Source organism: Oryctolagus cuniculus, chromosome 16 (genome assembly GCF_964237555.1).
Source record: "Oryctolagus cuniculus chromosome 16, mOryCun1.1, whole genome shotgun sequence".
NCBI lineage: Eukaryota > Metazoa > Chordata > Mammalia > Lagomorpha > Leporidae > Oryctolagus > Oryctolagus cuniculus.
In genome coordinates this window covers 5,639,089-5,654,970 of record NC_091447.1, presented here as the reverse complement: position 1 = coordinate 5,654,970, position 15,882 = coordinate 5,639,089, and the positions used below count along the sequence as shown (strand labels likewise).

The 15,882-nt window shown below is 42.7% G+C and overlaps 1 protein-coding gene and 1 long non-coding RNA gene across 19 annotated transcripts in view; one reads left to right on the top strand and one right to left on the bottom strand.

Moving 5' to 3' along the window:
- DGKB (diacylglycerol kinase beta) overlaps positions 1-2,321 on the top strand; it is a 773,939-nt gene extending 771,618 nt beyond the window's left edge. For all 6 annotated transcript variants that reach the window (XM_051832536.2, XM_070059385.1, XM_070059383.1 and 3 more), the window contains one exon: positions 2,175-2,321. In XM_051832536.2, the coding sequence (XP_051688496.2) occupies positions 2,175-2,306 (132 nt within the window). In that variant the 3' untranslated portion in view covers positions 2,307-2,321. The remainder of the gene's footprint in view (positions 1-2,174) is intronic.
- The window catches only part of LOC127487319 (uncharacterized), a 58,330-nt gene that overhangs the window by 3,598 nt on the left and 38,850 nt on the right, over positions 1-15,882 (bottom strand). For 11 of the 13 annotated variants that reach the window (XR_011382953.1, XR_011382946.1, XR_011382957.1 and 8 more), the window contains 2 exons: positions 5,451-5,653; positions 895-1,145 (listed from right to left, as the gene is read on the bottom strand). The exons of 1 other annotated variant lie outside the window; for it this stretch is intronic. This is a non-coding gene — a long non-coding RNA (uncharacterized lncRNA). The remainder of the gene's footprint in view (positions 1-894; positions 1,146-5,450; positions 5,654-15,882) is intronic. One more of the 13 variants, XR_011382948.1, reaches the window with a different exon arrangement.

Genomic DNA, 15,882 nt, shown 5'->3' with positions numbered 1-15,882 from the left:
AGTAACAAGGAACAATCACTGTAACTGTGTCCGTGCTAAATGTATAGCACATTAAGAATCACAAAGAAAAACACAAGATTCTACAAGTCAAAAATGAATTACAGAATGTAAAATCGTTCTGACAACCAACTGTTTGTTGACAGAGTCAAAAAGAAGTCCGAAACACTTTCTACTCCATTTTTTGTATGCAAACATTTATTCCCTGAAAGCAGTCATTCTCAGAAAAAGTATTTCTAATTAAAATTGTATTATTAATCATAACAGCTCTGGGGCCAGTGCTGTGGCTCACTTGGCTAATCCTCCACTTGTGGTGCCGGCATCCCATATGGGCACTGGGTTCTAGTCCCAGCTGTTCCTCTTCTAGTCCAGCTCTCTGCTGTGGCCCTCGGAAGGGCAGTGGAGGATGGCCCAAGTGCTTGGGCCCTGCACCCGCATGGGAAACCAGGAGGAAGCACCTGGCTCCTGGCTTTGGATCAGCATAGCTCTGGCCATAGCGGCCATTGGGGGGTGAACCAATGGAAGGAAACCCTTTCTCTCTGTCTCTCTCTCTCTCACTGTCTAACTCTGTCAAATAAAAATAAATAAAAATTTAAAAATCACAATAGCTCTTAAATTAGTAGGGATTTCTTTGTAGCATGTTGCTAAAAAAAATTGAGAAAGTGCATTTGAATTGAAAGAAGGCTGCCCAGTGTGTGTATCTTTCCAATGTTTTTACTGCTATCATCACACTCTTTAAGATTCTGCACCATCAAGTGGTACTCAGATGCTTCTTTAACCTTTCTCACCACTCAAAAATGTGAGATAAAAACTCTTTACAACCCAACCAAATAGCCTATTAACATTCTGTTAAAGGCTGAAGTACATTCCATGGAAGGGCTACCGTAGCACTCCCACCTTGTAGTTGAAGAGCTGAATCATAAGGGCTCCAGGGCCACAGCTGCACGCATCTCTTGAAAATGCTACTTGTTGCTTTGTGACCTTAGGCAAGTTTTCAAGGTCAGTTTTCTCCCTCAGACATACTTCCAGCGAACTTCATTGATTTAATAATTTACAGCAGTGCCTGGCACAAAGCTATTGATAAGCCATGCAACAGAATACTTGATTGTGTTCTGCAGAAACAGGTGACAGATGGCTGGTCATTTTGTCTGTTAGAAAAATCATTGTCAAGCTCAGGTTCAACATAACTTGTCATTGTATGTTGCACTTACATAGCATGACAATTCTCCTAACCTAATTCCCCCGTGGAGTTACCCAAACATTGGCAGGTATGCCAGAACGGCATCCTACAAACTACACTGTAGGCAATGCCATTAAGCCACCAAGAAGGCTCTACCACTGGATGACTTGACAGCATTTTGAAGCCTAAGATAATATAATGTCCTCATGAGATACATCACCAAATCCACTGCCACCCAAGATCCATTCTGAATACAGATCTTACCTCTTGCATTCATTAGGCCTGCCTCTCTTCAGTGAACCCCAGGACATACACTAATTGTTTAGTGCTCTTGCTTTTCATACCCTAAAGACCCAGACCATAGGCATGCTTTTGCCAGTCCGTCCTCTCCATAGAGTTCCTGTTATTCTTGGTGGCCTCTGTGGGTGGGAGTGGGGGAGGACTATGGGGAGTAGAGCCACCATCCACAGTCCATTGTACCTCCGTGTCTCCCCATTGTGGTACCTGTCCTGCTTGTGTCAAGTCAGATGCCAACCTTGGGGTCAGAGCACTTAGCCTGCCAGCTAGCACTTCTCCAGAGTTATTCTCTCCAGGGTTACCATGGATACTGCAAAACCCACGGACTTCATGAACTCCAGACCGTGGGAAAGACAAGAGAGGCTGGAAAAGTAGCTGTATGGGCAGTAATGAGAAGCCACTGTGGCCTACGGAGGGCCACTGGAAGAGTGCTGCAATGGGTGCAGGGGGCTAGTGGGACATCATGGGATTGGGGTAGCCCTCCTGATTGTCCCCCCATTCGTTGTTGTTGAGTCACCTCACCAGTGAAGTGAGTGAGTTTGTTAAAACTCACCAGAAGCTTACTCATCAGAGCCATTAGCAATGCTAATTGTGCTAGTCAAAGAAGCAGCTGATGCTTGCTCCCTCTCTGCCCAGGCATGATTCTGTACCTAAATTAACTCAGTGTGTGTATCTTTCCAATGTTCTGTCATTATCACAGCACCTGCACTGGAAAATTGACACATTTAAAACTTCCATGCCAAGAGTCAGAATTGGAATCCAGGGACACAACACCACCCTTCTCACCTGTTCTGAAGAATTAGATTTTATCTGGTTAAGTATGACATGTTAAGAAACTATAGAATGAGTAGAAAAAAAAATTATTCAATTGTCACTATTACTGCAGAAGCCACAAGAAGTTTTGAGACTATGAACAGTATCAATGATGTGAGGAGAACATTAGTGAAACTCAAAGTCACCTAATGACTATCAATTTCGTAGGAAAGTGGTTAGTAGAGTTTGATATTGTTCCTTATGTCAAAACACAACTGAACGGTAAATGACATTCATCTAGTGACAGCCACATAAATGAAAATCACATCAGCAACTTAAAAAACTCAACAGGTTGAAAATCATTCAAGTAATCTGATGGATCACCTGCACTAAAAGGTGTATCATTTGAGAGATGATAGACTGTTAGATGATAGAGATGGATGATAGAGATGATGGATGATTGATAGGCAGATGATAGAAATGATATTATTGGTAGATATATAAATAAATTATGGATACATAGATCAATACATAGAGATCTCATTTAGAGAATGAAGGGAATTTTTAAATACTTGACTCATAGATGCATGTACATTTTTATAGAGACTAATGAATATTTCTAATTTTGGCCATGGTTCATTGGCTTCTCTTTTTCCAGCTTTGACCTAAATAATGCTGTTTTTGTCACACCATGCCCAACCCTCTCTTATTCTTAATATATGTTTCTTTTATTGACTGGATAAATTCAGCCACATCCATGGATTTAACGTACTTGCAAATGTAGGACCTCCCAGTCTATAACTTTATTTGACCTTCTAGGAAATCATCCTATATTCTTACTGCCTATTTCCACATTTTTACTCCAGGATCCCACAGACATATTAAACCAAAAGTCTCCAAAATAAAACTCACCTCACCTCCTAAGGATAGCATGTTCTACTTCCTGTGTAACTTTCCCAGAGAGTTTCACCAGTGTGCACTTACTGCCTTAAATCAGAATCCCAGGAAAGATCCTTAGCTACTTCTGCTTCCAGATGGCCACTCCCATCCATGCGAACTAAGTATTCAGATATTTATCAAGACTGTTCCTTCCTGAACAGCCACCATCTTTGTCCACATCTGCATTCTTTCTTGCCTACTTTATTGGGATAATCAGGGGTGGATCCTGGTTTCTGAATCCTGAAACTCAACCAATTTAGTGACATCTCACTAAGAAAAAGAATAGAAAACTACAAAACAAAACATTATTTCAGAACGGACCTAATTGCTTTATCTGTTTCCATATTGTTTATTTTTGACTACACACTCTCTGAACCTCTCTTCATAGACAATAGTTTTACAATATTTTTCTACAAAGCAAATGAAACATAATGCAGTCTTTCCACTAGGATGGTTGAACAAGTTTTTTTTTTTTTTTTATTCATAGTTTAAAAATGTACTTCTCAGGGCCGGTGCTGTGGCATGGTGGGTAAAGCCACCACCTGCAGTGCCAGCATCCCAGCTGTTCCTCTTCCGATCCAGCTCTCTACTGTGGCCTGGGATAGCAGTAGAAGATGGCCCAAGTCCTTGAGCCCCTGCACCCATGTGGGAGACCCGGAAGAAGCTCTTGGCTCCTGGCACAGCTCCAGCCATTGTGGCTATCTGGAGAGTGAACCAGCAGATGGAAGACCTCTCTCTCTCTCTCTCTCTCTCTCTCTCTCTCTCTCTCCCCCCCTCTCCCTCTCTCCCTCTCCCTCTCCCTCTCCCTCTCTCCCTATCTTTCTCTCTGTGTGTAATTCTTTCAAGTAAAATAAATAAATCTTTTTTAAAAATGTGCTTCTGCTCCCTTACTTCTGTTGGTAATTTCATGATGGTATTCTCTCTAGGGTCTCTACTCCCAGTGGTGTCTCAGAATTCCAGCCCTCTGAGCCAGAGCCATCATCCACCACAACAGGTCTTCACAAAGTGAGGACCAAGGTCAGAATGGCCACCAGCCATGGAATACAGCAGCATCCCTTTGAGGTTCTCATACTTGAAGCCATGATTGATGTAGATGTTCACCAATGCCACTCAGTGCCAGCTACACTACTCAGTGCCAACTACACCACCCAGGGTCCCCTACATTACTCAGTGCCAGCTACACTACTCATGGTCCCCTACGCTACTCAGGGTCCCCTACACTACCCAGGGTCCCCTAAGCTACTCAGTGCCAGCTACACTACTCATGGTCCTCTATACTACTCAGGGTATCCTATACTACCCAGGGTCCCCTACACTACTCAGTCTCCTAACTACTTGTGGTCCCCTATACTACTTAAGGTCCTCTACACCACCCAGGGTGCCCTACACTATCCAGGGTCTCCTACACTATCCAGGGTCTCCTACACTACTCGGGGACATCTCCTGACTAGACAAAAGACCTCGCCCCAAGAAAATGAAGAGATTTTATAGGGATCACAGTGTGTCCCATACCCATAGGTAACCTCATGAGATACTAGACTCTGGCATCAATACCAAATCACTCTACAAAGTTACATGTCTCAAGCACTCAGCCACTGATCAGGTAGGCATATCCTGCCTTAACTGATCATGTCAACAATATTCCTCAACTTTCACATCTCCCAAATGGTTGATGTGGTAATGTTTGTTAACTGGTTGGGAACCATGACTGCTATACAAGAGACATAGACTAAAACAAAGCTGATCCCTAAGTTACAGAAACTATATAGAAGAATTGATCAATGGATATGTTCTCCCTATATAAGTTCCCAACACCCAGACCTTGATGGCCCCTCCCTTGGGGACTCCACCTGGCAAGCAGGAGTCTCAGTTTCTCAATAAAATCCACTTACACTTTCTTTGCTCACCCATCTTTATTGTCATAATTCTACAAAGAACTGACTCCAGATTCATGTAACAGTTACTTGTCTGATTCTCTCATTAAACTGGGGAATCACTTGAGAGTCAGTCCTGGTTCCTATTCACTGCTATTTCTTTCAGGCCATCCCATGTTAGATATACAAAAATCTACCAATAAATGAACAACAGCCAGCCACCAAAAACATCTCCCAAATTACAGTGAAATGTGCTGTTTGTTGTAGAAGAAAGTATATCAAGAGAAAAATAAACAGTCCAGATACAGTAAACCATCTTACATGTATATGAGAACCAAATAGAAGCATTTTATTCTCCCTTATGTACTTTGGCCAAAGAAATTTACTCTTGATTCTCATGTCCTGCTTACCTGTTGTCACTTTTGTGTGTACAACTGTCTGACATTTCCAACTTTTCAGTTAATTCAGTATCCAATCCTGGCACACTTCAGATCACAGTGGCTCCTGATGGGCCAGTTAGGGGTCTGCACACCAGGTGGGAATGATCATTGTAGACAGCCCTATTTGATTCTCCAAGATTTGTTGGGGAGGCAGTGGACAGAAGAGGGGACCCCTGCAAAAAAAGGTCCACATCCTAATCTTAGGAACCTGTGAATATGTTTTGTTACATGGCACATGGAATTAAGAATGCTAATCATATGACTATGATAAAGAGATGACCCTGGATTGCACAGGTCATAATCTCAAAGTAATCCCAAGTGTCCTTCAAAATGAAGGAGCTCAGGATGGGAGAAATTTGAAGATACCGCATGGCTGGCTTTGAAGAGGGCAGGGGTAAGACCACAACCAAGGAAGGTATGTGGCCTCCAGATACAGCTGAAGGCAAGGCACTCCCTCCCTAGAGCATCTAGGAAGAGAGAGCTCTCCACACCTTAACCATGACTCAATGAGACCCTTGCTGGACTTTGTAAAAATAATAAATGTGTATTATGTTAGCCACGAAATTAGTGGCAGCCATTGGAAGGAAACTAAGACCTGCAGATTCAGAATTGTTGCTCTAGACAAGCAGATGACACACTGATGCCTTTGGAAACATTACCTCACCTAATCCTTAAAACAGTGGATGGTTTAATCCTCACTTAAGGCATTTGGATTGCTAGAACCCAGTATGTATAGCCTACCTTAGACCTTAATATAGATAAATTTTCTAGAGAGAAATTTTATTGTCTAGTTCTTAGCTGTTTATTGATAGCATTCTAATAGGGAAAAACAAAAAAAAAAAATTAAATGTGTCTGTTGTCATAAGACCCAATTCACTGAAGACAAGTATCATTATTTTTTAGGGTATCCATTTAATTCCAGTTTTAGTTACTGGGAAGTTCACCATCTGATAATGTTTTTTTTCTCCAATCTTGAGACATTCAAGATTCTTGTTCTGTCTCTAGTTATAAGAAAATAATCAGGCCAGCGCTACGGCTCAATAGGCTAATCCTCCACGTGCGGTTCTGGTCCCAGTTGGGGCACCGGATTCTGTCCCTGTTGCTCCTTTTTGCAGTCCAGCTCTCTGCTGTGGCCCGGGAGTGCAGTGGAGGATGACCCAGGTCCTTGGGCCCTGCACCCCATGGGAGACCCGGGGAAGCACCTGGGAAGCACCTGGCTTCGGATCAGCAGCAGCCATTGTTGGGGGTGAACCAACAGAAAAGGAAGACCTGTCTCTCTCTCTCTCTCACTGTCCACTTTGCCAAAGGAGAGGAGAGGAGAGGAGAGGAGAGGAGAGGGGAGGGGAGGGGAGGGGAGGGGAGGGGAGGGGAGGGGAGGGGAGGGGAGGGGAGGGGAGAGGAGAGGAGAGGAGAGGAGAGGAGAGGAGAGGAGAGGAAAGAAGATACCTGTAGATGATAGTAAGTTAGGTTGTTGATGTCTGCCTCCCATCGTCCTGTGTGGGGAGCAACTCGGACTATACTGTTACTGGAATTAAGACTTATTCTATGCATCTGCTCTCCCACTGTGGGGAGCAACTCGGACTATATTGTTACTGGAATTAAGACTTATTCTATGCATCTGCTCTCCCACAATATGGCGCTGGGAGAGAAGTAAACAGCTTCCGCACAGCTGCCTCCAGTTCAACCAATAAACTGTAGGACTTGCTCCTGATTGGAGAGCAGCATACTCGGCGTGTGGGCAGCCGAGTTGGGATTGGCGGAGGAGGACTATAAAGGAGGAGAGAGACGGCATGCACCAGGAACATCTAAGGGGGAACATCTAGCTGAAGGAACACCTGTGCAGCCCCCGAGAAGAGCCGGCCGGCGGTGTGCCGCTCCCCTGCGGAAGTGGGGAAAGCGGCCAGGGGGAACCGCCCTTCCACGGAGGTGGAAGGGATAGTAGCCAACCCGGGAAGAACCAGCAGCAAACCCGGGGAGGGCCGGGCAGACGAAAGAACAGCGCAGGGTCCTGTGTCGTTCCTCCACGAAGAGGGGGAGCGACAGTCCTGTATATTTATATTTCAAGGCCAGCCTGGGCAGAAGCAGTACCTGAGCAGAGTCACTAATGAAGTCCCCCTTGCCTGCTGAGCAGAGCCCCCAAGAGCCTTTGCTTGTTCCTCCATTCTGAAGGTCTAGAAGAGCATGCTGATCGATGCTAAAGAGCTGAAGCGGCTCAGGTGCGAATTGCCAGGTGCTTAAGGGGTGCACTTTGAAGTACTTTGCAAATATACTACAGTACTGAGCACTTTCTAGTCTGTTTTGTTCACAGATCAGAATTTTGTGAGTAAAAGAAGCTTGCCAGCCAGGTAAAAACTTACCATAGCCTTGAGTTCTCTTTCCTGCTATAGGACCTTCACACTGTAACCTAGTTTTAAAGTAACAGGAGATTCTATTGCCATCTAGAAGCAGGGGAAACATTAACTAATCAAATTAGGGTCTTTTCAGTACAGTTTACTATTTGGTATAAGAGAAAATTCATATAATTGTGGCATATTATTAGAGTCTAAAGAATGTTTCAGAATTCTAGTCATATAAAATTATCTTCTGTCAAGGATATTATTCATCTTATATTCCAACTGACTGGAAGCTAAAACAATCAAAATCTGTCCTTAAAACTTGGAAGGTAGGAATCAGCATTTTTGTCCGTGAAAAGCTTTTAAAGAGAGATGACATGCAATTCTGTGACACAGGCAGGCCCTGCCTGAGTTCACCTGCAGTTGTGGAAAGTCCCGTCCATGTTAACCACTTCTCTGCCTGAGAACTCTCTCTCCTGCTAGGAAGCAAGCATTCCAGGGCCCGCCTGGGCCCAGCCATGAACTGCAGTAGATTAATAAATGCTAACTAATAAATGCTAACCCGTTAACCAACTGGACATGGGATCCCACTGGTAAGTGTCTGAGCCTCCATATATCTTTTAGGTCTGACAATTCCATGTGTGGTCCATCTAGTTTCTTAGAAGATCCCCCAGTGAGATGGAGTTACAGATACCCAACAGCAAGACCCATTCATTAATGTACGTTTTATTGGCTGCTCACCATCCCCTCTGCCTCTCTTTTCCCTCTTTTTTATGTTAGCTTTCTGGTTTTGTCTTCCAAATAAATAGGCAACACCCTTGTCCTTGTCTCTTGTCTCAGGCTTTGCCACTGAAGGAGTCCAGATAGTGGAACGTAGCCTAAACCTTTTACTGTTTTAAATAAACTCATGTAAGAAAGCTCAAAGGAAGATTTGCAAATCAAATGCTTCAAGAAGGCAAGAGAGTAACATAAGAATCCCAGCTGGGTGACACTGCCTAAGTATAGTGATAGTGAGGACCGTATTGCAACTGGAACATGCACATCACGCTCCTAGGGACTGTACCTACTCAGAGCCAAATGAATACCTTACACTAGCACTGCTATGTCTTACAGGTTTCAGAGGTGACAAATTAAGCTTTTGCTTCAAATATGAAATATCTCAAGTGTAAAGTGCAATCCAGCCCATGGACTCTAAGAGCTCACCACCTCTCCCCGAAGAACTCTGTAAAATGTCAGTTCTGAAGTCAGGAGATGTGCCATGTGTCCTCCTGACAGTGATACCCTGCCCTGCCTTATCATCTTCAGTTCCTCTGCTGCGAAGTGGGGCTCACGGTTGCCATGAACCATCTCAACTGAGATTACATGTGCTGGGACAGCAATGAGCCAGAAATGTTCAGCATCTCTTGTTACTGCCTTTAACAGATGTAATGCATGTTTACCCAGAGCCTCTGAGCTCAGTCAGGAAGCATCCAGGAGTAAAGCAGAAAAACTGGAAGGTAGGAATCAGTCCCCTACACAGATGAAATCCCAACTAATAGGACTACTTAGTAATCTCTGTAAGCCATTGAGAATGGCCTTATCTAGCAGTTATAATTTAAAATTTTCATGAGCAGTATTTTCCTTGAAAAGCTAACAGGTGAGTATTGTCCTACTGAAAGCAACACTTTTCTTTTTTTTAAGATTTATTTTATTTATTTGAAAAACAGAATTACAGAGAAAGGTAGAGACAGAGAGAGAGGTCTTCCATCTGCTGGTTCAATCCCCAGATGGCCGCAAAGACTGGAGCTGCGCCCATCCAAGGCCAGGAGCTAGGAGATTCTTCTGGGTCTCCCACATGGGTGCAGGGGCCCAAGGACCTGGGCCATCTTCTACCACTATTTCAGGTCACAACAGAGAGCTGGATCGGAAGAGGAGCAGCCGGGAGTAGAACTGGCACCCATATGGGATGCCGGCGCTTCGGGCCAGGGCTTTAAGCTGCATGCCACAGTACTGGCCCCAGTGACACCTTTCATATTCCACCGTTGGTTTACTAGGCTGCATGCTTGTCCCTGCTTTGCTCCTTCTTTATTCCACCTCCTTGTCTCACTCACTCAGTGTTGCTAATCAGTGGTCGCATTTTACTCAGCACTTGTACTATGACTACCTAGTAGAGAAAAGATCAGCGTGGCAGGTGGTTAATCGCATGTTCTATTATTAGAGCTGAGGGTAGACTCATGTTCCCAAAGCTAATAACTATGAGTTCAGCACAGGTCTGTCTCTCTCAACATTCCACTTCTGAATGTATGAGTGTCTCTAAAGGTGGCATAGGGAAGAACTGGCCAGCAGGTAAGATGAATACCATATCGGATCTAAGATTTGGGGGGGAAAGTTAATTTGTTGTAGAAAACATATAGATTTTATGCAAAAACTAAAACAAATCCATATACATGCTGAAGATGAAGCAAAGTAGAGAAACCTATAGTGGAACAGAGTTTGTAAGAAGTCACTGAAATTATTTTCCTCTAAGTTCCTGGATTCGCACAACCAGAACTTTGGAAAAGCGCTTTGGGTAAAACACCTGCCCACACTTGAATCTTCACCGGTAGCCAAGATCTCATTTCTAAATTGCAAACTGGTATCCAACTGCCTACTTGTGTCTCCTCTTGAATGTTGCACAGGCAACATGGACCCAACCTGCCTGATTCCTGGCTCATCCAGATCTTCACGTGGCAACTTGCTCTCCCGACGCATTCGCTTCCTCACTTGATGAAAACGTGACTCAATCTCGCATATGTAATTAGCACCAAGTCTTTTCCACTCAAATTTATTTCTCATCACTTCATTCAACTTCTCCTCTGATCTCCACCACTATTGTCTAATTTAGGATCATTATCTGTCATTTGTATTTTTTCAAGAATTCCTGAGGTACCTGCTTTCAATATTTTCAGCCATCAATGGATCTTACCAAATGATCCAAGAAGCTTTTCTAAACATAATTATTATCATGGCATTTACATGTTTGAAATACTTTATGGCTTTCCAAAACTTACTATAAAATCTTAACTAGCTAACTTGGTAACCAAGGATCTTAATAATTTAAGTCTGCCTATACAACTTAATCTCCATTTCATTTCTCAAATCCCCTGTATACTCAGGTCATGCTGTGATACATTTCCCAAGAGACTCCATTTTACAATACACCTTTATCTTTGCTACTTACCATCCCTATCAGCTTACAAATTGCTATTTGTATTTCATTGGTTAGTTAAATGATCTTACCAAGGCCCTTTCGCATCCTTTTCCCAAGTTCATGCTACTGTGAGAACTCTTTCTTGTACTGCTCATACACTGAAAGAATTGAAACTATCTAATTCCTCAGGACTTTAAGAGCTTCTGAAGAGTAACAACTGAACCTTTTATATCTTAAAATTCCCGGCATCAGGGCTAGAGCTGTGAAGTAATAGGCTAAGCCTGTGCCTGCAGCACCAGCATCCCATGGGGGCTCCAGATTGTGTCCCCACGGTTCCTCTTCAGATCCAGCTCTCTGCTTATGGCCTGGGAAAGCAGTGGAGGATGGCCCAAGTGTTTGGGCCCTTGCACGCATGTGGGAGACCTAGAAGAGGCTCCTGGTTCCTGGCTTCAGCTCAGTTCAGCTCCAGCTGTGGGGGCCACTGGGGATGAACCCGTGAATGGAAGACCTCTGTCTCCGTCTCCTTCTCTTTGTCTGTAACTCTACTTCTCAAATAAATAAAAAATAAATAAATCTTTGGGGAAAAAAAGGTTCCCATTATCTACTACTCTAGGTACAAACACAAGTGCATCACAAACAAATACCAAAATATCTTGGGCTCCTCTCAATAGAAATCCCCTTTATTTTCAATGGAATTCCTTATCTACTCACTAGAGCCACCCTGTTAGCAATCCAATTCCTTGGGAATTACTGAAGAATACTGAAGTTCAGCTTATTCATTTATAAAATTGGAAAAAAAATTATTTCACCAAATTTTCTGTTAAAATAAATGAGTACATGTTAAAAGCTTACACAGCACAGTGATAATTGTGTTATGATCATTGTTACAACTGTGTAGACACACAAGCACAAGTTCCAGTCCTTCTTCCCAAAGAAGAACTCCATTCGAGAAACCTAGAGCAAAACTCCCCTTAGATTGTGAGACAATCTTTTGATGGCAAAGTTCAAATCACAAAGTTCAAATTTTGAAATGAAAAAACTGAAAATATGCACGTCTCAAATCCTTTCATGTCTTCTCTACACAACCAGAAGTTACTTAGAATTCTCAGCAAATTTTGTCACCTACCTTTCCCTCCAACCTTGTCTTACTATGCTCTCCCCTTGCTTTCTGCTCTTCAGTCATCTGGGCCTTCTTTCAGGCCCTAAAATGTACCTCCAGGCAGCTGCTGTCAGTGTCACAGTGCTATCCCTGATCATCAACTTAGGAGCCCAGCTTTGCCCTTGTGTTACTGAAGTCCCCACTGAAGCCGCTAGAACCTGCAGTCCCATGTGGGCATCTTCTGCTGTCAGCCACAAATCAGAGGCAGGAAAAAAAAAGTTCTGTGCCTTCCTTTGAACTTCCATCAGTAAGGAAGCCAGATGACAAAGATGCCTATGGAACTTAGTTAGGAGTCACCTAAAAGAGCACATATGGCATGATAATGAATAGATAATCCACAAAAAGTCTACTGCCTATTGTCATAGCTCTTTCACTCTTGCAATCTGGTAGTCACTTGCACATTTTTAAAATTCCTAACTCTGTCAAAGTAATGTAATCCTCATAGAGAGAGCAGAAATTATCTCATATTTTCTTTTTTATTTTATTCAACAATTAGCATAAAACCTGGCTCAGTGTATATGCAATAAATATTAAATAGGGGAAGGAAAGAATGATATAATTAACTATAAGGTATCACAAGTCATTTAACAAAAATAATCACTTATACACTGCTCGTGTGTACTAAAGCACAACTAAATACTGAGTAAGTTGCTCTGGTTTGCATGTAGTTTGTTCTCCAAGGGCTCACATGTTGGAGACTTGGTCCCCAGTGTGGTAGAGCTGAGATGCTGGGACTTCTAACAAGTGTGCTTGTGGGAGACATTTAGGCCTCTGGGGGTGCTGCCCTCAGAAAGAATTAAAGTAGTTATGGAACCCTGAATCAGCTTTCCTGAGAAAATTCAGGAAATGTGTACATGCCTCATGTGCTTCCTTTCTGGGGTTATCTCACTCTAGCATGTACCCCTGCCACCATGAGGTCCTCACCAGAGCTCAGCAGACACCAGTGTCATGCCCTTAAACTCTAAAACTATGGAATAACTCAACTTCTGTGTTTATATAGCAACCCATCTGACTACACATCCAGCCTTGGGTATTTTATTATGATAACAGAAAACAGATTGATCAAAAAATGAATTGTTAATTCTTCATATAAATGTGAATAGCGTCAATGTTTTTCCAGGATAAGGTGTCTCTCCTCCACTGCATTAGCATGATTTAGTTTGAGTGAGTGAGGAAAGGATAAGAGTGATATAAATACCTATCAAGAATATCAAAATTGCAGTCTAAAGTTGTGTTCACAGTGTGTCAGTAAGAACAGATCAGATGACAGATTCCAAGATGGCCGAATAAGGAAAAACGTGCTGATTTTGACCAGGGGAGGATAATAGAAGAAAAGTGCAAGAAATACACTCCCAGGGGAGATTAGAGAGAAGGTTTCAGTAGAAATCTTGCAGAAAAAAGAGAGATGCCATGGAACAGAGTGGACATTCAAACACACAGCAGTGAGCAGGGATACTACTGCTGAATCCCACAGCTAATAGGCAGGAGAAGACAACACCTGCTGAGAGCGAGGTGGGAGCTGGCTGCAGCAGCCCATCAGCCTGTGTGTCACTGGTGATACTGCCTGAGGGAGACACTTGCAGACCACAGTGAGTCTGAGTCCAGCTTGGAACCCTAGTGGCTACGTGAAAAAAAAGTGCATTTCTTTCTCCTGATCCTCCCACAAGGGTGTTTGGTGACCAGCAGGGAGAAAGCACCATCTTAACACCAGAAGAGACTGTGATGACTCTCACAACTAGGTGGTTTCATCAGAGGGGTAAATCTGAGTTCCCCACTATGAGTCTTGCCTAGAGGGTTGGCAAGGGGATGGGTACCCACTTAGGACTGTGGAGTGCTCCCATTCCCCCACCTTATCAAAGGCTCTGGGCTCAAACTGCCAAGGTGGACCAACACTGGGCTGAGAGTGGATCCCCTGCACCCTGTCAATGAGGGGCCCCTGTGCGCTATGACAGTGGGGGATTCTTTGACTGCACTATAGGGTGTGGGATGTAGCTAGGTCTCTGGGCAATTACGGTGTCTGTCTTCAGAGACTCAGAGCTCCCTGATTTCCTGGGGTGAGTCATTACAGAGGGTTCCATGCTCACACTGAAGACCACACAGATCCTTTGTGGTTCATGCACTTTCAGGGGTGGGGGTTGTGCTACTGTGGGATAATTCTGAGCACTGATCACCTTGGAAGAGAGGTGATACTGTGATTATGCCAGGAGAAGTGATCATACCCTCCCCACTGCTGACAACAGAGGAAACCTAGCACACCCAACTTGGGTGTCACCCTGGATTCTCACCACACTCTTGAACACTGACCAGAACTCCCTGGCCCCACACAGTACATGCCTCTGGATATCCAGTGAAGAAGCATGCATTCTACTAAGCCGCAGAAGCATAGTTCAAAGATAAAAACCACCAGAGGAGAAAACCAACAAGTACTTTCATGAGTGCCTAAAAATAAATGCAGAAATACAAGAAACAATAATAAGGAAGATAATATGACTCCCCAAAAGGAACACACCAACACTTCAATATTGGAATGTGAAAATGAAATGCCTGAAAATGAATTCAAATGAATGATCATAGCATTATTTAGAAACACAACAAAACAATTCATGAGATAAAAAAATCCATTCACAATATGGGTGAAACATTTTATCATGAGATAGAGATACTGAGGAAAAATCAAACTGAAATAATAAAAATTAAGAACTTAATATGTCAAATAGAAAATACAGTGGAAAGCATCAACAATGGACTTTGTGAGGCATAATAAAGAATATCAGAGCTAGAAGACAATTTTTGGAAATACCTCAGTCAGATAAAAGAAAAAGAAACTAGAAAAACTGAAAATGGATTTCTAGATTTAAAGGATACTATCAAATGGCCCAATGTAAATGTCTTGAGATTTCCTGAAGGCATTGAAAGAGATAATGAATTAGAAGATGTATTCAGAGAAATAACAGCAGAAAACTTCCATGCTTTGGAGAAAGAAAGGTACATCCAAGTACAGAGAGCACATAGAACTCCTCATAGATATGATCAGAAAAGATCTTCACCACAACACTCTATAGTCAAACTTTCAACAGTAAAACATAAAGAAAATATTCTAAATTGTGTATGAGAGAAACACCAGATTACCTTCAGAGGGTCCCCAATTAGGCTAATAGCAGATTTCTCACCAGAAACCCTACAGGCTAGGAGTGAATGAAGAGATATTGTCTAAGTTAAAAGAAGAAACTGTCAACATAGAACACTGTACCTAGCAAAACTCTCATTTATAAATGAAGGTGAATAAAGACCTTCCCAAACAAGCGGAATCTGTAAGAATTTGCCAGGATTCATCCAGCCTTACAAATAAGGATATGCTACACACAGAAACAAGATGATAGTCCTCATTATTAAAAAATGTTAAGGCAGAAAATTCCATTGTAAAAGTAGCAAACCATAGGGAGATTCATGGGAAAATGGTAGGATAAATTCATTCCATAACAGTAACAACCTTGGTTGTAAATGGCCAAAGTTCTCCAATTAAAAGGTATAGATGGGTTGAATGAATTTAAAAAACAAGACCTACTTATTTGCTGCCTACAAGAAACACACATCACCATAAAAATACACACAGACTAAATGTGAAAGGATGAAAAAGATAAAGGATGAAAAGGCAGAAATGAGCAGGTGTAACCATCCTAATATCAGACAAAATAAACACAAAAAATCTGTTAAAAGAGACAAATAATGACATTATGTAAT